At 43.7% G+C, this 19,906-nt stretch overlaps 1 protein-coding gene across 8 annotated transcripts in view; it reads left to right on the top strand.

Moving 5' to 3' along the window:
- The window catches only part of MDM4 (MDM4 regulator of p53), a 554,746-nt gene that overhangs the window by 162,373 nt on the left and 372,467 nt on the right, over nucleotides 1–19,906 (top strand). For 6 of the 8 annotated variants that reach the window (XM_085651207.1, XM_085651206.1, XM_085651198.1 and 3 more), the window contains one exon: nucleotides 18,922–19,032. In XM_085651207.1, coding sequence (XP_085507333.1) covers nucleotides 18,952–19,032 — 81 coding nt within the window. In that variant the 5' untranslated portion in view covers nucleotides 18,922–18,951. The remainder of the gene's footprint in view (nucleotides 1–18,921; nucleotides 19,033–19,906) is intronic. The other 2 variants (XM_085651204.1, XM_085651205.1) reach the window with 1 other exon arrangement.

The following is a 19,906-nucleotide window of genomic DNA, read 5'->3' as shown; positions in this document are numbered from 1 at the left end:
TGTAATAAATATAGAATGTTAGCAATCTAGTTGTTCATTAGGATACTGTTGAGAGGCAGAGGCCAGGGGCACGGACTCTGAAAATTGAAGGCAGGTAGGAGGGTGCAAAGGCCACAATTTAACCACACTGAGCAGGCAGGAAGGGCCGTGGCAGCACAACAGACTATGGAGGGCAGTGGAAAGGGGGGCAGGGGCAACAAACCAACAATACAGGACTTGCAAGAGAGGCTGTGGCAATGTAATAGACCATTGTGGGCAGAAGGAAGAGGCAATGGTAGTACAACCATACATGCCAACAGACCCGATTCAGCCAGGAAACGTCCAATGTTTTTAAGCTCAAATGGGCTTTATTTGATCTGTCTCCTGTCTACAATCTCCTCTTTTTCAATGTAACTCAAAGGTGAAAATCAATACCCCAGTTTTTTTTCAAAATCTCCCTCTTACCAAGTTCAAAATGTTCGCAAGTATGGTACATTGGATCATGGAAGGAAATGGGGTAGGGACATGGACTTGGATAACAGAGGACAGGAGGGACATGGAGAGGTGCACCAAACTGACCCTGCAGGGCAGGCATCAGGGTTTGCAGCAGCACAATACACCACACAGGGCATGCGGGACGGGAGTGCAGCACAACAATCCATAGAAAGCAAGAGGGAGGGGACAGGACCATGCACATGGACAACAGAGAACAGAGGGGCAAGTGGCAATGATAGCTAGCTGACCATAATGGACAGACAGGAGAGAAAGCTGCAGCATAACAGACCATAAAGGGCAGGAGGGACGGATCAGGGGCATTACAATGGAACAGACAAGCCAGGAGGGAGGGAATAGGGGTCTGCACATGGAAACAGAGGGCTGGGGGCAAGGGGGCAGGGCAGGAGCAGCAAGACAGCCATGGAGGTCAGGCAGGATGGGCACTAGAAGCAAGACACACCATGAAGAGCAACAGTGAGACTATGATGGCATACACACAGACCATGGAGGGAAGGTGGGAGGGGTTCAGGGGCAGCTAACTGATCACACAGGGAAGGTGGGAGGGGCCATGGCAGCACAAAAGACCATGCATGGCAAGTGGGAGGGTTAGTGGCAGCACAATGGCTATGATGGGCAAGAAGGAGGGTGCAGGGACATGCACAAAGGACGATGGAGGATAGAAGGGAGGGTCAGGACCTGTGCACAGACAAAGTTCAGGGGAAGGGGCCTCACAACAGACCGCACGGGGCAGGCAGGAGGAGCAGTTGCAGCACAACAGACCAGGGAGGGAAGAAGGGTGTGGCAGTACAATGGACCATGTAGGACAGGAGGAAGAGGATAGGGGCATGGCATGTGGACAGGCAGGGTGGAGGTGGCAGGGACAGGTTACAGTCATCTGACAATGCTAGGCAGGTGGGAGGGGAGTGGCAGCTCAACAGAACACTCAGAGTAGATATGAGTGGCAGGTCCATGGTGGTCAAAAAGGATGGAGCAGGGGCATGCACAAAGACATCGGAGGGCAGGGGGAAGGAGAATAGGGGCAGCAAGCTAAGCACAGAGTTTAAGCAGGAGGTCAATGATGGGGCATAGAATTGGGCAATGGAGGGCAGGAGGAGTGGACTGGTACTTCATACTAAATTGAGGGCAGTGGCAGCACATCAGACCATGCATGGGAGGAGGCTAGTCCATGGATTCACACAACAGAGGATAGGGAGGAGGGGGATGGGGCAGCAAGCTAACTGTTCAGAGAAGGAGGGTATTAGGAACTTTATTGTTTTTAAAACGTGTGTCTGTGCGAACTACTTAAAATATGAACAAGTATGCAGCATAATCTCACTTTTATTCAGGAAGAAGAGGACGTTTGTGACTGTGACTCCGGGCTCACTTGGCAGAAACACCCCCTGACCCTCCACCCCCTATCGCAAAATGTAATGCCCGTGAAAAGGGTAGGTGAACACAGTGTTATATAGAACATAGTCCTGAGAGCACGATTGAAAATGAAAACTAGATATAGTGTATGGTATAAACTATGCACCAAAAAGTGTGATACAAGATGAACCGGGCGTGAAATATAATATGCAATACATTGTGCGCAATGACAGATTCATTGGAGAGCGCGAGATATCACAGGCACTAGCGCGTGCTATGCGATATGCGCCTTGGAGTGTAATATGCACAGGGCAGTGTTGTGTAACCTAACTAGTCTCTAAAGTTGTAATATAAAATATGTGCTGGGGAGTGTAACGTTGTATATGCACTGTGACAAAGATATGGATCCCAGATTGTAATATGTATGGCATAGCACTGTGCGTTATAACATAGGCATCGAGGAAGGCACGTTAGATGGGGCAATATAACCCGTGCGAAGACAAGTGTGGCATGACATATTCACGGGGTGGTGTTACAGTGCACATGGGCTAGAGAGTGTCATTGCATATGCACTAGCTAGTGGAATACAACACAGAGGTGTGTGGCACTCAGCAGGCAATGGTGGGTGTAACACAGCATTGGGCTCTGCCAGGAGCGCGCTGTGACTCTCGTGATGTTCGTCCCCTTTCCAGAGAGTAAAATAAAAAGTATTACACATCCGGCAGTGGATGTGTGTTTTATTAACCGTGAGGGGGGTTTCTTGCATAGTTTTGGTCGAATTTTTGTCGAATCCCCTTTGAATGGCTTGGTGTGCATGTGTATTAAATGTGCCCGTCAATAGCTACCCATGTTTGTATAAATAAATGACAAGGGTGTCTACCGGGATTAGGCACGGTAGGGCATCAGACATGTCAGAGCTTCACTAGTGGTGTAAATACATTCCACGTGGATTCATTGTATGCATAGTCTCCTTTTAATGAATATCACGCAAATTGTCATGGTGATAGGTACGTACGGTTTGTCCAGCATGTCCTAGGTGTGTCTATAAATATATATTTTTTTTAAACAATAAAAAACAGTGGCCAGCCCTGGGGATTGGGGTCAAAAAAATATAATTAGGAGACAGGCCCTGGGGGATGGGGTCATCAGGGCCAATAAATTAGAATAAGAAGGGGAACCACACAGCCCCCCTTCTAAAAAAAATTAAAAGAAATAAAAGACTGGCATCGTGCCGGAGGCCACGCCTCCTCCTTGCAGCACTCTGCAAACGCGCCCCCTGGCGAGTTGTAAGTTGGGGAATTAATTCCTCTTCAATACTGAGGGTCCCTGAGGGCCAACTAGCCCAACAGGCATCTCCAGTATGCGCCAGGGAGCTGCGCTGCAGACAGGTGTTCTGAGGCCACGCCGCTTTTTACACCTCTCTGCAACGCAGCTCTGTGGCGCTTACTGGAGGTACCTAGTGGTCTAGTTTGACCCTAGGGACCCTCAGGATTCAAATGAACTTAATCTCCCAACTAATAACGGACAGAGGGCGTGTTTACACAGTGGTGAAGGGAGGGGACGGGGCCTGAGTTAACGTGTGCAAAAACGCCCTGTGGCCTGTTTTAAGAGGTAGTTTTAATTCCCCTGCCCTATTATATACTAGGGGCTTACAGAGGAGGTCATACTAATCACAGGGGGACCCCAACGCATAATGTTCCCTAGTGTATGTAGGTGTTTTCACTGTATTCTGAGTGTCTTTTAACATAGCACTGGCTCTAGGACTGGTTAGTCAGACTCAGTTACCACCAGTATCCGTCTGAAAAAGTTGAGGGTACAGGATGATTTTGCAACAAGGCTTCTTTCTGCTCTTCTTTTTGTTCTTTCTGCACGTTATCCTTCTTCCTGCACTTTTCTTCGTCTTTGAGGACTTCTGTTGCTTCTTTCTGCACTTCTTTTTTTTCTTTCTGTGCATTTTTTCTTCTTTCTTCACATGTCATATGTCTGTAGGCATAGTTAGAAATTAGCATTTAAAAAACCTTTGAAATTCACAGAAAAAACCATAGGTTTCAGGCACGTTATAGTTAGGAATTAGCATTTAAAAAACCTCAGAAATTCACTGAAAAAACCATAGGTTTCAGGGGTGTTATAGTTAGCTGGACTTTTCACTTGTACAAAACCATTGAAATTCCCCCGTTATAGTTAGTTCAGCTAACTATAACTCGCGCGCCCGCAATGCACTGCTGATGACGTCACATATTACATCACTCATGACATGGTCAGTGACATCACTCATGACATCACTGATGACATCACTGATGACATCATCCTTGTGATAGAGTGGCAGACCTCCTCATACCCTAATATAACCTTTGATACACACATTCAAAAATAGAGACTAAACTTTTCAAAACAATGGACATACCAATACCAGTTACAACAACCTCTTCAGTAATTCTAAGATCCACATACACATTCACTCATTCACCAACAGTCCTATACAGTCACTCATACATGTACTCACTCATCATATGTACTCATACACCTAGACATCCCGTTACACAATGCCACTCATCCATAGAGTTACTCACACACATAGTCACTCATGCTAATAAAGAATCAAACATACATTTACTTGCATATACAGTTATACACCCACCACCACACTTACTTCTACGGAAACTTACACATACTTAGTCTTTTAAACAATCACTTATTGAAACACATACTTATTCATACAGGAAGTCTTTCAATCTCTCACTCTCACATATACTCACTTATATACACCAATAGTCACATATACTAGTTTAAAACATATGTAGTTACTCATAAAGACACTATTGAGACAGTCATTCACTCACTAACACACCCATACACACACTCATACAGTCCTGCACACATGCTGTCTTCAACACATACAAAGAGTGAGTCACTCATTCATGCACCTATGCACTACGTAATACCCCCCACCGAACCATACAGACACTCATACTGATACTCAAAAAACCAACTAATAACCTATATAGACACTCATGTAGCTACTCACCAACCCATGCAGCCACGTATACACAAAGTGAGAGACTGATACAGATATTTACACATTTAAACATTACTCACTAAGCCATGTATTCACTAAGATACACTTAATCAGTCAGTTATACAATCAATTTTTCAAAAACAAATCATCCATTTAGACACTTATATACCCATTTATTCTTCCATCGACATTGAGCTATACATATATAAAACATATTTAATTTTCATAAAAACACACATTCACTGGATGATGTCATCAGTGATGTCATTTGAGATGTCATCAGTGATGTCATGAGTGATGTCACTGACCATGTCATGAGTGATGTAATATGTGACGTCATCAGCTGTGCATTGCGGGCGCGCGAGTTATAGTTAGCTGAACTAACTATAGCGGGGGAATTTCAATGGTTTTGTACAAGTGAAAAGTCCAGCTAACTATAACACCCCTGAAACCTATGGGTGCTTCAGTATATATATATATATAGGCCAAGATCCATTGCTAGATACGGCAAGTATAGCTAAATGGAGAAGTCGGGGATTTAGCAAAATAGGCAACTTTTTAAATGAGAACTGGAAAACCTGGACTGAAATAGAGCCGTGCATTGAACATAGTAAAATTATTTTTAAATGGTCCTTTATTAGGATTAGGCATTTCCTGTAGGAAAGAAAATGAAATTTAGATTTATAATGCGCGCTAATACCCGGAGGTGTCTAGGCGTGGCATCTCTTCATGATATATAAGCCTGTGCAGGGAGTTCGGAAAGTGAGGAAGGGCTAGTTGTTAAAAAGCTGAGTTTTTAAGGCTTTACGAAAAGCCAGGAGATTGTTTTTTGTTTTCAATGCTTTTGGAAGTGAGTTCCACAGTCTAGCTGTGCCTGCGATGAAACTTCTCCCTCCCCAAGAGGCCATTCGGGCCCTGGGAATTACGAGGTTTGCAGATGTTGTGGAGCGAAGCTGCCTCACTGGAAGATACCACTTGAACGTGTCTGTCAAAAAGTCAGGGCCGAGTCCATGAAGTGCCTTAAAGGCAATGCAGAGGGCTTTAAATTCGATCCTTCGTTCAACAGGTAGTCAATGCAAGGTTGGTAATGCATGAGCCACTGATTGGTGTTTCGGGGTATCAGTCAGCAGACGAGCTGCAGCCCACTGCAATAATCTATTCTAGATAATAGAAGTGCTTTTACCACCGCTTTCTGGAGCTTAAGTGGGATAAAGGGAAGGGTCTTTCTGATGGTTCTGATCATGAAGAAACAGGTGGAGGTAATTGAGTTTGTTTGCCCCTCGAAGGATAGCTTGGAATCAAAGTAAACTCCAAGGTTTTTCACCTTAGAGACGGGGTGGGGATTTCACCCATTTCCTGTGGCCACCAGCCTGGTTGCCAGAAAGAGGTGTCACGACCAACTAGAAGCACCTCACTTTTTCCCTGTGTTTAGCTGGAGGCAGTTTTGGGACATCTAATGTCCGATTTTGCGTAGACACACTTGGAATCTCTGTGCAGTGTCCGTTGGGACTCCAGAGAACAACGCCACAATTTGTGTGTTGTCTGCATAAGACACTGTTTCGAATCCAAAGGACTTTACGAGCAAACAGAGGGGTGACGTACAGGTTGAAAAGTGTTGGGCTCAGTAAAGAGCCTTGCGGGACCCCGCAAGGCTAGGTGAACCAGGACAAGCTATGCCCGTCAAGCTCCACCCGTTGTTCTCTGTCAGAGAGAAAGGACTTCAGACGAGCCAGAGCCTTGCCCCTGATCCCAACCGAAAAGAGACGGCTAACAAGCCGATTGTGGTCAACCATATCGAAGGCTGCCGAGAGGTCCAAAAGGATCAGAGCTGATTTCCCACCTTTTTCCAGAGCCTCTCAAATTTCTTCAGACACATTGATCTGGGCCAGCTCTGTACTATGTTGACTTCTAAAGCCATATTGCGCGCAGTCTAATATATTGTTATCCTCCATGAACTTGGTAAGATCTTTGTTCATGGCCTTCTCAATGATCTAAGCGGGCAGGGGCAAACGAGAGATTGGCCTGTAGCTATTCGCATCTCATGTATCCAGGTTTTTTTTTTTCAACAGCGGGAAAATAGATGCCTTCTTCCAGGCGATCGGAAAGTATGTAACCGAAAGCATCCGGTTGAAAATACCTGTAAGGTAAGGGGCCATAGCCTCTGGGACCATGTGGAGAATTGTGGGGGGGCAAGGGTCCCAGGATGATCCTGATCTTGTCTGACTAAGCATAGTCCTAACCTGAATTTCAGAGATGGTGCTAAAGTTGTCAGGGCAAGGGATAGTTGTTGTATATACACGAATCATATTGCATGTGTAGCGTGACCTTCACGAGCGTTTCCTTCACGCTCGTGGCGATCACGCGGTTTGTGTTGTTTCAAGTATGGGGGCTCGAGGTGCGGACGGTTGGGATCGTTGTGAGGGCATTAATGTTATGAGCTTGGAGAGTGATGACTGGAAATAAACCTCGCTGCTCCGACCATTGAATTGTCCCGTGTTATCCATGCAATTGAGTGGATTACTGGACACTTCCCTACACTGGCGACGAGCGGGCACGAACCGGGCCAATTTCGGCAGGATTCGGAATTTTAAAAAATTACATCAATTTAAAGGAAAAAAAAAAAAGGGAGGATTCTGCGTTTCCATTCATCCTAATGTGATATGATGTAACGTAACGAGAATGGAAATGGAATAATTACAGACGGTGAGTTTGTTTTTGCTGTATTTTGTTGGATTGCAAACAGTTAAAGAATATTGAAACTCCCGTAAGAAAGGAAGAGAACAAGAGCTTGAGCGACATGGAAAGGGGAATCTGATGGATACAATATATAGAGGGAATATTACAAAAGAAGGAAACAGCAGAAGTCGTTTTGTGTAACAGCTACCGTGAGTTGGTGGAACACTGCCGCAGCCTGTTTTGAGTCGAAATCAGACATCGCAGTTCTCTGAAGCATTCGAATCGCGTCCTTGCTGAGTCTCTGTCACGTAAGGTTGTGTTCCGATCACGTGATGTAACGCGATAAGGTCATGCCGCGTTACCATCACAACACGTTGTAAACATTACCTTTGACCCTCTGCCTCCATTTTGAATAAACATACACAGAAGGTAAAAGAGAAACGAGTCCGTGTGAAGACAAGTTTTTTTTTTTTTTAAAGAATCTAAGCAAACACGTGGAAGCAACTCTTTGTATTTCATAGAAGGAGGTAAATAACACTCATTTCATGTGGGAAGGAACAATTTAAAGAAGCTTGTCATACTGGTTATGTGAAGGAGAATTTTATCCGTTTGCTTCAATTTAAAAAAAAATATATATATATATAAGAAACAACAAACTAAGTGCATTTAAAATTCATTGAAGACAATCTTTAGTGTTAAGAAATATGTCAGGCATTGTACCACCTCCTTCCTTCCTTTCGTCATCAGGTGATCCCCCCATGCCATGGGAAGTCTGGGAACCTGTATTTTTGGCTTATGTTGAGGTTCTTGAAGGGGACGATTGTGAACCTGAAACAAAACTATCCTTATTAAAACATTGCCTTGGGGGTTTTGGTCTAAAGGAATTTAAAACACTTCCTGTTTTAATCAATCCTGGCAGAATAAATGTATACCAGTACGCTTCATCTCAATTAAACATTCGTTTTGGAAAAAAAAAATGTGGTAATGGAAAGATTCATCTTCTACTCACAGAAACAACGCCCTGATGAATCAATTGAGGATTATGTTTCCGCCCTAAGGTCATTGGCAAGCTCATGTGACTTTGAACGTATTTCATATGAACAAGTCTTGAGAGACCAAATTCTTATGCGAACCAATAGTAAGAAGGTTCAAGAAAAATTATGGTCCACTTCTGACTTATCGTTAAATGCTGCCATCGATATTGCTAAATCTATAGAACACTCAGAAGAATTTGTAAAAGAGATCAGAGGTAACGAAAAAGGAGATGTATTCAGTATCAACAAAGACTCAAAAGAACACGTCAAACAAAAAAAAAATTCAAGTCAGAGAAGTGACCATCCAAATAAATATGAGAACAAAAATAAGAGTCAAAACACCGGTCCAGATAAACGGAATTCTTCTTTACAATGTTTTAGATGTGAGAGTTCCAATCATTTAGCGAACTTTAAGGGTTGTCCAGCTTTTGATAAAGTGTGTTCAAAATGCAATAAGAAGGGGCATTTCAGTAAATATTGCAAAACTGTTATGAGGAAAGTAAACCATATACAGTGTTTAGATGATGATTATAATTCTCACAGTAACGATGAAAATGAGATCAATACGGTGATTAATATTTGTAGTGAGGATGGGAAATCAAAGTTTCCATCGTGTATAATTAATGTTGATGGGAAAAGTTTGAGATTTCTTGTTGATTCGTGTGCCTTGTATTCAATTATTTCAGCGAGAGTATTCTATGAGAATTGGCCTAATAGGCTACTAACCCATCCTGATGTATCTCCAGGGGGGGTTATACTGGTCATAAAATTGATCTAATAGGTTATTTCAACGCAGACATAGCGTTTTCTGGCCAATGTACTTTTGGAAAAATTTATGTAGCAAAGTCGGGAGAATCTCTCTTAGGGTGGCCACATCAACATGAATTGGGCACTAGACTTGATCCGAGAGCAAATCCTCCTGTTTTTGCAATAGATTCTGGTTCCCGGTGTGCGTCCGATTTGGTGGATAAATTGATTAGTGAATTTCCGGATGTTTTTAGCGGGAAACTTGGGAAATATGTAGGATTTGAACATGTGATTAAACTTCATGAGAATACAGTTCCCATCCGGCATAAAGTAAGGAATGTTCCACTCTCTTACAGGAATAAATTGAGTGCCATGTTAAAAAATCTCTGCAATGATGGTATCATAGAACCCATAGAGTCTTCCCCATGGGTTTCTCCCATAGTTATTTCGTTAAAATCTTCAGGGGAACTCCGTTTGTGTGTTGACTTACGCAGCCTAAATCGCGTAATTTGGGTTGATGCTCATCCTCTCCCCAATTTACATGAAATGGTATCCAGTTTAGGTAATGCACAAGTGTTTTCGTGCATTGACTTAGCGAGTGCATACCATCAAGTAGTTCTTTCAGAGGACTCTAAGAATTTCACAGCATTTATTACTCCGGACGGGTTATTTAGATACCGACGTATGCCATTTGGATTAGCTAGTGCAGCTTCAGTTTTCCAGAGATTAATGAAAGAAACCTTGGAGGGATTATCGGGAGCAATAGCTTTCCAGGACGATATTCTAGTTTATGGGAAGAATGATGAGGAGCATGATAGAAATCTCTATAATGTAATAGCAGCACTAGCTATGAAAGGTCTTACTCTGCGATTGGATAAATGCAAGTTGAAAGCGAGGGAAGTAGAGTATTTAGGACACACGATTAGCGGGAAGGGTATTAAACCAAAGCAGAAACATATTCAAAGCATCATTAATGCTCCAGTACCATTATCAAAAGAACAGTTAGTTGCTTTTCTTGGTCTGACTGAATTTTATGCAAAATTTATTCCAAATTACTCGGTTAAGGTTGACTCTTTCAGATGTTTACTAAAAAAAAAAAGCAAAGTTTATATGGTCAGAAAACATGCCTCAGGCATTTGAGAATCTGGAAAAAGTTCATAGTAAATGCACCCTGTTTGAAATCCTTTGTTCCTGGGGAAAAGTGCATAGTCATGGTAGACACAAGTAATTTTGGTCTGGGAGGTGTTTTGATACCAAAAGACAATTGTACTGAATGGATCGTAGCCTATGCATCTAGAGAATTAAGAGATGCAGAGAAAAATTATTCTGTGATTGAGAGCTTCTTGCTTGTGTATGGGGTGCAGAACACTTTAGAATTTTTCTGTGGGGGACTGAGTTTATTATCAAAACTGACCATAAGCCTCTTGTGTTTTTAATGTCTCCTGAAGGTGGTCGATCAATGTCAGCACGATTAGCAAGATTATCCTCAAGATTACAATTATTCCGGTTCAGTATTGAGTATGTTCAAGGGAAAGCAAATATGCATGCAGACTGTATGTCAAGGCTATTGATGGTGAGAAAAATTACCAAGATGATGACTGTGAGGTGGCATACACTACGCATGATTTAAACTTAATACATAGTAAGGGGAAGAATTTAAGAGAGGAGGATTGGATGTTGGAAATGGAGAAAGACAATGAATTGAAAATTGTAAAGAAATACATTGTGCAAGGTTGGCCAGAAGTAAGGAAATTGTCGGGTGACATGAGTTTTTCGAAAATTCATGAAGAATTAGCACTTGAAAATGGATTGGTTATGAGGGGGGACAAAATGGTTCCACCTTTTGGATTTAGGAATACAATCATGGAGATCGGTCATGAGGGCCATCTTGGAATTTCATTCACTAGAAGACGAGTTAGGGAAGCATTTTGGTGGCCCGGCATAGATTCATCCATCGAACAATTTGTAAGCAAATGCAGTAATTGTTCCAGTAGTGATAAATCTGCTGTTCCCTTACGTGTAGAATCTCATCCTGTTTCTTATCCCGGTGGTCCATGGAGGAAATTAGGTCTTGATATCATTGGTCCTTTTCAAGTCTTGCCAAAGGATAAATGTTTTGGTATTGTACTTATTGATTATTTTTTGAAGTGGCCTGAAGTTAAGATGGTTAAAGAAGTCACCTCACAGAGTGTTATCGAATTTTTAGATGAGATATTCTGTAGGGAAGGTATTCCGCAAGAAATAGTCACGGACAATGGGCCTCAATTTATCAGTAAGGAGATGGAGGCATTTTTGGAGAAATGTAATGTAATACATAGAAGAATAGCTGTTTTCCATCCAGAAGCAAATGGTCAGGTGGAACGGTTTAACCGTGTTATGAAGGAAGCGATACAGTTGTCACTGAAAGGGGGCTTAAATTGGAGCAATGCATTGCAATCTAGGTTATTGTCTTACAGGACGTCTCCAAATTCGGTAACACTAGCTAGTCCATTTGAATTGTTAAGGGGACGTAAACCAAGCACTAGTTTAGTTCCATGGGGGTTAAAAAAGGATTGGAATGATAAGAAATTCAATGCTATTGACTATGAAGTTGTTAAAGGGTTAATGAGCAAAAAGAAAAAATGAAATTATTTATGGATAAGAAAAGAGGTACCTGTAGTAAAGCAAAGGTTGTAGTTGGTGATTTTGTTCGGGTGAAAAGGAAGGAAAGTGTTCCTAAAGGTTCACAGTGTTGGTCAGATCCTAAGAGGGTAATAGAAGTGTTTAACAGCGCTGTGCGTATAGAGGGAGGAAGTGTCTGGAATTTGAATAGGATCTCGTTGTTTAAAGGTGTTTCCCATCCAGCTAGAAGTGTTGGGATGAGTCGACAATTAATTGAAGATTACAATGAACAACACCCTCATTGTTCAAATTGGGGGGGTGAATCAATGGGAAAACGTGAACATCGTTACCCAGGAAGATTCAAGGATTATGCCATGTGTTAGTTAAGAAGAAAAAAAAAAAAGAGGAAAAATAAAAGGGGGAAGATGTGTTGTATATACACGAATCATATTGCATGTGTAGCGTGACCTTCACGAGCGTTTCCTTCATGCTCGTGGAGATCACGCGGTTTGTGTTGTTTCAAGTATGTGTGCGGACGGTTGGGATCGTTGTGAGGGCATTAATGTTATGAGCTTGGAGAGTGAGGACTGGAAATAAACCTCGCTGCTCCGACCATTGAATTGTCCCGTGTTATTCATGCAATTGAGTGGATTACTGGATACTTCCCTACAATAGTGTCTGCTGAAAAGCCTTCCTTGCTTGAAACTTCCATCGTAGTGGTGGGGGGGGTCCTTTGGGTTGCTCTCCTACTAGTCCCTGAGTGGAAATGAAGGAGTCTGAGACTGCTATGACCTTAGCTTGAAAGGCAAGTTCTAACTGCTTACAAAAGTCTTGGTTTACTCCTGTATTTTCTGGGCGGGGAGTTTACTCAGTTTCTGCACCGTGGCGAAAGGTTCTTTGGTGGAGTTAAGGGAGACACTTATTTTGGTGGAATAATATTGTTTTTTAGTAGTTCGGATTTTCGTTTTATAGTCTGCAATGGCTTTTTTGTACATTGCCTTGTCCTCTGTTTCGTAATGCCAGCGCCACTTCCTTTCCAGCCTTCGGCACACTTGCTTCTGTTGTCTCAGGCTATCATTAGCTGTGCGTCAGTGGTGCCATTTGATTAAAATACCCTGAGGAGTCCTAACCACTAGACAGTCATCTATACACATTAACCCCTTCAGTGCCCATGACGAGCTGGACTCGTCATGGGCCGCGGTGGCGCTGTGCCCATGACGAGTCCAGCTCGTCATAGACCCCGCCCGCTAATGCAACGGCCGGCACTGGGCGGGGAAAGGGGCGGGCACTGAAGGGGTTAATGAGACTATCAAGCTAGCGGGACAATTGGTAGACCCTAAAAATGGTAAAATGATCAGTGGCAGGGCCACCCTCCAATGAGACCGAGCGGCAGGTAGTGTCACGGGTACCTCGGCGGCATCTCAGGATCGGTTCGTTGCTCAAATGAGTCCACCTATTGACACCCTCAATTCCGGCTTGCCATTATAGCACGGAAATTTAAGGTGGTCAATCTGGGGAAGGAAAGGAAGGGAACAGCGGGGAGGGAGATCTGTGAAAAAAAAAAAGGCTTGTTTAGAAAACTAGCTGTAGAAAACAGTCTAATCCTTCGCAATTTATACTTATGGAATTTCTCTATTCCTATACACCTGAAGAGAAAAATAACAATATCCTGCAGTAGCCTTTGGAAGGACGATTTGTATTCATCAAAGAACTTCCACATTACTACCGCGTCTTCTATAGAACAAATGTTGCTTAAACTCAGATCCCGTTCATTGGATACTGCGAACAGAAACAATAGGTTATGCTGTGCTTAATATATATACAAGAGATGCAAACGCTCTAGATCAAATGGTACCCACCAATGTTTGTGTAAGGTTTAACATCACAAGGGAGGAAGGACAAGGCTTGGCATCAACCTCTCACTGATCTCCTGCTAGAACGTAAATAAACACATAACATATAACCTACCCAGAAAGAATAACCATAAGTCATATGGATATCATTCCATGGATTTCACGTGGTAACAAACACACAATCAATTCGGTAATGATGAGTTTTGAGAAAGTATAAACTTGATAGTATATCCTTATAAAGCAGGTACTATACCACCTGGTATATATGATGTCTTTAAGATTTTGTGGTAGACCCAAATCCTGGAAACGGCAATACTGAGAATCTACACGAGCCTTCACTTCAAAGTACTGGCTCCTGAACAAGATGTAGTACAACTGTTTGTAGTTCTACACAAATGCGGCATGCTCCCTATCAAAAGCCAAACAATTCGGAAGGCGGTGTCCGAGACACCCTTACCGCACCTGACACGCTAGATCTCTAAACTCCTTCGTCCTCTGCGTTTCCAGCAAAACTGAATAATCTGCGATGTTTCCAACGTGTGTGCTGGCTTTCATAACCGTCAGGGTCACGGAGCCACGTAATTTCTTGTGGGCGCGCGTGCCGCACAGGTTTCGGGAACTGCAGTTCCCTTACTTTTCTGGATTACGGCCGTTTCTGTCATCCGTCCACCCTGCCTGCAACGCCCACTAGACTGCATCGCATTTTTCCCAGGTCCACGCCCTCCTTCCCAGCCGGTCGGAAGAGTAGTCAGCGTTCGTCTGCAGGAGGTTGGTAACAGGTAGACTAGATCTGAAAGCACAGAGAAAATGGGAATCCCAGGAAGGGCTACAGATCTCCACCTTGGCCTGGAATCAGAGCAATAAGTTTTATAACTCTTTCTTGAAAGCGGCCAACCTAAGACCAATGCAATATTACACCAAGCGGCTCTTATATCGAACAGCAGATTTTCTACATAAAATAAATCTTCAGATTTCTTCAAACTGTTTCTGTTGCAATATAGAGGGAAGGAGGGAACTGGACACATATCATCTGGGAGTGCCCTAGACTAAATGGATTTTGGGGAGCAATCAATCTGTATTGTTTTAATAGATTGAAAGTTCAGCAGACGCTTGACATCCAGACTGTTGTGCTAGGATACTTGCCCGATTTAAAAGCTAATTTACTGCAAAAAAAACCACTAATATATTCTGGTCCTGGTAGCTCAGTCATTGATCCTTCAAACATGGCGGTCCAATAATATCCCGACTTTCCTGCAGCTATTTTGTTAATTATATAGGATTAAGGGATTCGAAAGAAAATGTGTTCTAAGATCGGGTTCATATAGGAAGCTTGCGAAACTATGGGAAAATCTGTGCTAAGTGTTAGTATGCACTTGGTGGGTGATAGGTAGGGTATACAATAACTATGGTTTAAGAAATGCTGTTCATGAATTGTGCAATATTTTATTTCCGTCTTTTATCTTGTATATGTTTTTTACATTTTTTAATCATGTGGAAACAGGAGACAGTGTAATAATGAATTACTGTATTGCTCTGATGAACTATCCCTAAATAAATTTTTTTTTTAGAAAAACCTTAGCAGAACCTACTCAAAGCAGTAAATGGCAAGATATTCCCTTCTTCCCCCTAGGCTGAAACAGGCCAGATTTGGGGCTTTGAGATTTTTGCAACTGAGTCTTAAAATTCAGGTTCTCGTTGAGAAGTGACATGATATAAAAATATCAAAAGTAATCCACATTTAGTAACTGGATTGTCTGTTTTGAACATAAGTAGTATGTACTTTCAGGATGTGTGAGAAAGTGGCTCTGTATATACTGTTCCTTAATAGGTACAGGGTGTACAGAGTCCACAGACCCCAAGGGTTTAACAGAGGTTAAAGTTAGATATAACCTTACTCTCTAAAGTGGTAGCTTGGTCGAGCAGTAAGGCAGTATCAGAGGACAGTGTAAAGCATATGTTGTACACACTCAGTCAGCAAATGGTTCCACACACTCAATAACTGAACTCTAGGCCAATGGTTTATATAAAAAAAATATATGCTTGTTTTATTTTAGAACCAACACTTGGAATTAAAATATACTTTCTCGACAGGAGATGTTTCATATAAATACTTTTGTATATGCAATAGACTTTAGTAAACAGTTACAAGTAGTTGCAGTAGGCAACTCTATTTCTAAACACAACAATACATTGAGCTCAATGATAAATTCAAGTTATTTGCAACAGATTACTTTATAGATTACTTTTGTAATTCCAGGACTGGATCTTAGATTCAGTCCTGGGTCAGTTCTCAGAATCAAGTGATGAAAGTCGACTTAAGTACTGTAATGATTTTTAACTAATATTTAGCTATTTTAAAAGTTGACACTTAGAAAATATTTCAGAGAAAACAATCAATGATTCCCTATGGAAGAAAATGCAGGTTACAGGTATAGTACGTTCTCGTTACTTTTGTAATCCAGTACTGGGTGCCTAGACTCAGTACTGGGACCTTTATCCAAAACAGGTAAGCAATTACGTTTTCAGATAGTATATGATTTTTGAACAATATTTAAAGATTGCAGAAATCGACACTTAGAAGAAATTTCACAGAAAAACAGACCATGGTTTCCTATGGAAGAAAATTGAGTTAAGGGTAAGTACAGTTGTAGAGATTTTTCAGAGTCCGTGCTGGGCACCAAGATCCAGCACTGGGAGTTCACCTAGGAACAGGTGAGTAAATTCGTTTTTGTCACTCGGCTGATTTTTGGTGAATATTTGAAGATTTGATAACTCCACACTCAGGAAAAAGCCAGTCAATGTTACCCTTTGAGGAAAATAGAGTTTGCGGTTTAAGGGTAAGTACTCGACTGGCAGGGTTGAGGTTCTGGGCACAGACTCAGGGGTCTCCCAGGGTCAGGTAGGTACAGTTGGTTCACCCTCAGCGGCTCTAGGGCGGCCGGGTGCAGAGAGAGTTAGGCCCAATGTTATCCTATGAGGGATAGGGGGGGCCTTGTTTGGTGGCTGCTGACTGGCAAGCCACGCGGCTGTGGGAGCTGGGCTCCTGGTCACTTACTCAGGGGAAGTAGGAAGGAACAGAGTTTTCACTGCCAGGGCCACTCAGGTGGCTGGGTGCAGAGTGCTTTTGAGCCGTCGGGCGCTCAATGGATATCAATGGGAAATCTCCGGTTAGGAAAAAGACTGCAAGCTCGGGGACGAGGACTCTTCAGGTGCCACCACCACTTCGAGAGGTAAGTTGGGTAGTTGGAGGATAGGTAGGTACCCCGGGATTGGACACAGAGGGCCGTGGGGCGCTGGGTGCAGGGGTGCCTTTTGGTGTCGGAAAATCTTACCCTCTGTTGATCGCGGTTGGGGTGGCACACTGTTCTGAGGCTGCAGGCTTCGTCAGGATTGTCGAGGGGGGTCCTTGGGTGCCGGACTCGGGGTCACAGTCGCCGTGGGGTCGTCCTCGTGGGTTTAGTTCACTCCGGCACCGGCCAGGCTTGGCTGGTGCAGAGTGGGCTGGGATCGCGGTTCCGGGCTGCTGCCAGGGGTGAAAGGTAGTTTTTGAGTAGAGCCTCTACTCATGGGAGTCCCAGGGGATCAGAGTTCAAAGGTAGCCAGGTCCTCCGGGGTTTCTGAGTTTGCTGGCCACAAGAGATGCCGGGATTGGAGCAGGAGCAGGTTCGAGGTCGACAGGCCGGTAGGGCTGGGGCCAAAGCAGTTGGTGTCTCCCTCTCCTTCGCAGCTGCAGGGCAGGTCTTCTTTTCTTCTTGCTCTTCTTGTAATTTCGGATTCTGGAATCTGGGGAAGGAAGGTTCAGGGTGCCCCTAAATACTAGATTTAGGGGCGTTACAGGTAGGTGAAGGCCAGGGACCAATGGGTCCCTGTCCTGGGGTGGGTACACCCCCTATCCTGCCTCTCTCCTGTGGGAGGGGGGCAGTAGCCTAGTCCTGATAGGGTAGGGCCTCCCATCTTCAAGATGGCGAGAGCCTGGATATGTGCTTCACCTCGCCTCCCCCTCCTGAGGGGTGGGGTAGGCAGGCTGGCACATCCCATGTCCTTGTTTGGGGTTTCCGGCCAAGCTTCCCGCCAGAGTGGGGGGGTTGCAGTGGCCTGGGGAAACTCACAGAGGCGGCATGCCTTTGAAGCTTCCCTTTGCTCATCCTGGGGGAGGAGATTTATCACCTCGCCCAGGATGTGCATTGTTGCAGGCCCAGGAGAGCAGGGGCTCTCCCACCCAGGGGTCCAGCAACGTGTCTGCTGTGTGGCAGCCTGGGCAGCCTCAGAGCAGACGTGGATTGTAGGTTAGTTGTAAGGGGGCATCTCTAAGATGCCAGTGTGGAATTTAATGTACCAAGCACCCCAGATGGCATGAGTGTGGGTTTAATGTGCTGAGAAGTTTGATACCAAACTTCCCAGTCTTCAGTGTTGCCATTATGGTGCTGTGGAGTTCGTGTTTGACGAGCTCCCAGCACCATGTACTCTTAAATGGCAGCACTGCACTTACAGTGCCCAGGAATGGACCTGGGTACTGTAGGGGCACAGGGCTCCTGCTCCTGTGCCCACACCATGGGCATAAGGCACCCAGCCAGAGGGGTGGCTGATATATGCCTTGGCAGTGTAGGTGATGGGCATGGTACACAGAGATGTGTGCCATGTCGACTCTTTGTTTGGTCCTGCACCCAGACACCCAGCCTGCAAAGGCAGTGTGTGTGTAAGGGTACAGGGCCTCTAAGGGTGTCACAATGAGTGCTGCAGCCCTTAGAGGCCTTCCCTGGTCACAAGGCCCTGGGTACCTAGGGTACCATTTACCAGGGGCTGACATGTGGCCAGGGTTTGCCAATTGGGAGTTTGTGTGTTTTAGGGAAGGAACATAGGCCCTGGGCACCTGATTGGCAGGAGTCCAGGGTACACTCAGTCAAAGTACATTCAGCAATTCAGCAAAAAGTGGGGGCATACCATGCAAGAAAGATGGCACTTTCTCACAGGATGCTGCTGTTTTACGTTGGATAAGGAAGTCAGTAAAATAAGTAGTTGTTGAGAAAATAAATATTGGCCTAGGAACTGTCTGTAATAAGTGTGTATCCAATAGACTCATTGTTAGGTTTGACTTTAAAAAACTGTTGTAAATATTCTCTTCTCCTTAACTGGTGTATTTTATTCTCTTTAGATCAGCTGTTTCAGATACGTAGCTGTCAAAATGTCTACTTCTACCTCTGTGCAACCTCCAGCCCTGGAGAGTGAATCCTGCAGGATTTTGCCAACGGTACAGGGGAATTGGGTGAGTAACTTACACTACTACATGTTGTTCACTAGCTAATCAGTATGTGCAAAAGGTCAACACCCTGAAGAGTTCTGGCAAGAGACTTTACCTAATGCGGTAATGCCCTTCCCTCTCACTTGTTTAAAAATACCACAGTTCTGGGATACCTATGAGAAAACTTACTGGTGAGGCATTTGTGTGGTCTACCCTGTTGCACACTATTTAACTGTGCTGCATGGGAATCGTGTGAGAAACCTTTCCCAGTAAAGTCCATTGACTAGCTTGCATAAAGTATGTGTAGTCAGTCCACATTATGGTCATTGCAGCTTTACAGGCAAATTGACTGAAGAAGTTTGCCTCTCCCAGTTTTTCTCATTAGATCTGAACTAATTGGGGAAAAATATTTGCAGTGGAAATTAAGGGGGGTGCGGAGTACAGTTAAAGACAGTCTGAAAAGTACTAAAGATCAAATGTTAAGATGCTTTTTACAAATGTGACATCATAGGTTGGTGCTGGAGTTGTCGGCAGAGCGAGACAATGGCTTCATTCTTTTTTAAGGGATCGGGTGCAGGTAGTCTGTCTCCACCAGTTTACCTTAAGCTACAAACGTTCGGCCCTTAGCCGTACCTTATACAGTAGCTATAAGGCTTCTTTAGGCAAAGTAGTGGAACGTTGAGGTTTCAACATTATACCATATGTAGTTGTTACGCAATTAAGGCTTTTTTTTCTGCAGATTGATAAATCCCTGATAGACTGGTTTCAAGGCTATCTTTCTGATGTGGCTGCCTAGATAAAATTGAATCTTAATGCCAATAAGTCAGAATTACTGTTTTTTGTGTCAACCCCCCACACCACCACTCCCCCGTCCCCCCACATGATTTATGGAATGTGT

Source organism: Triturus cristatus, chromosome 1_1, assembly GCF_964204655.1.
Source record: "Triturus cristatus chromosome 1_1, aTriCri1.1, whole genome shotgun sequence".
In the NCBI taxonomy this organism is placed as follows: Eukaryota; Metazoa; Chordata; class Amphibia; order Caudata; family Salamandridae; genus Triturus; species Triturus cristatus.
Note: the sequence above shows the minus strand (reverse complement) of the source record. Positions and strands in the feature narration are given on the sequence as shown.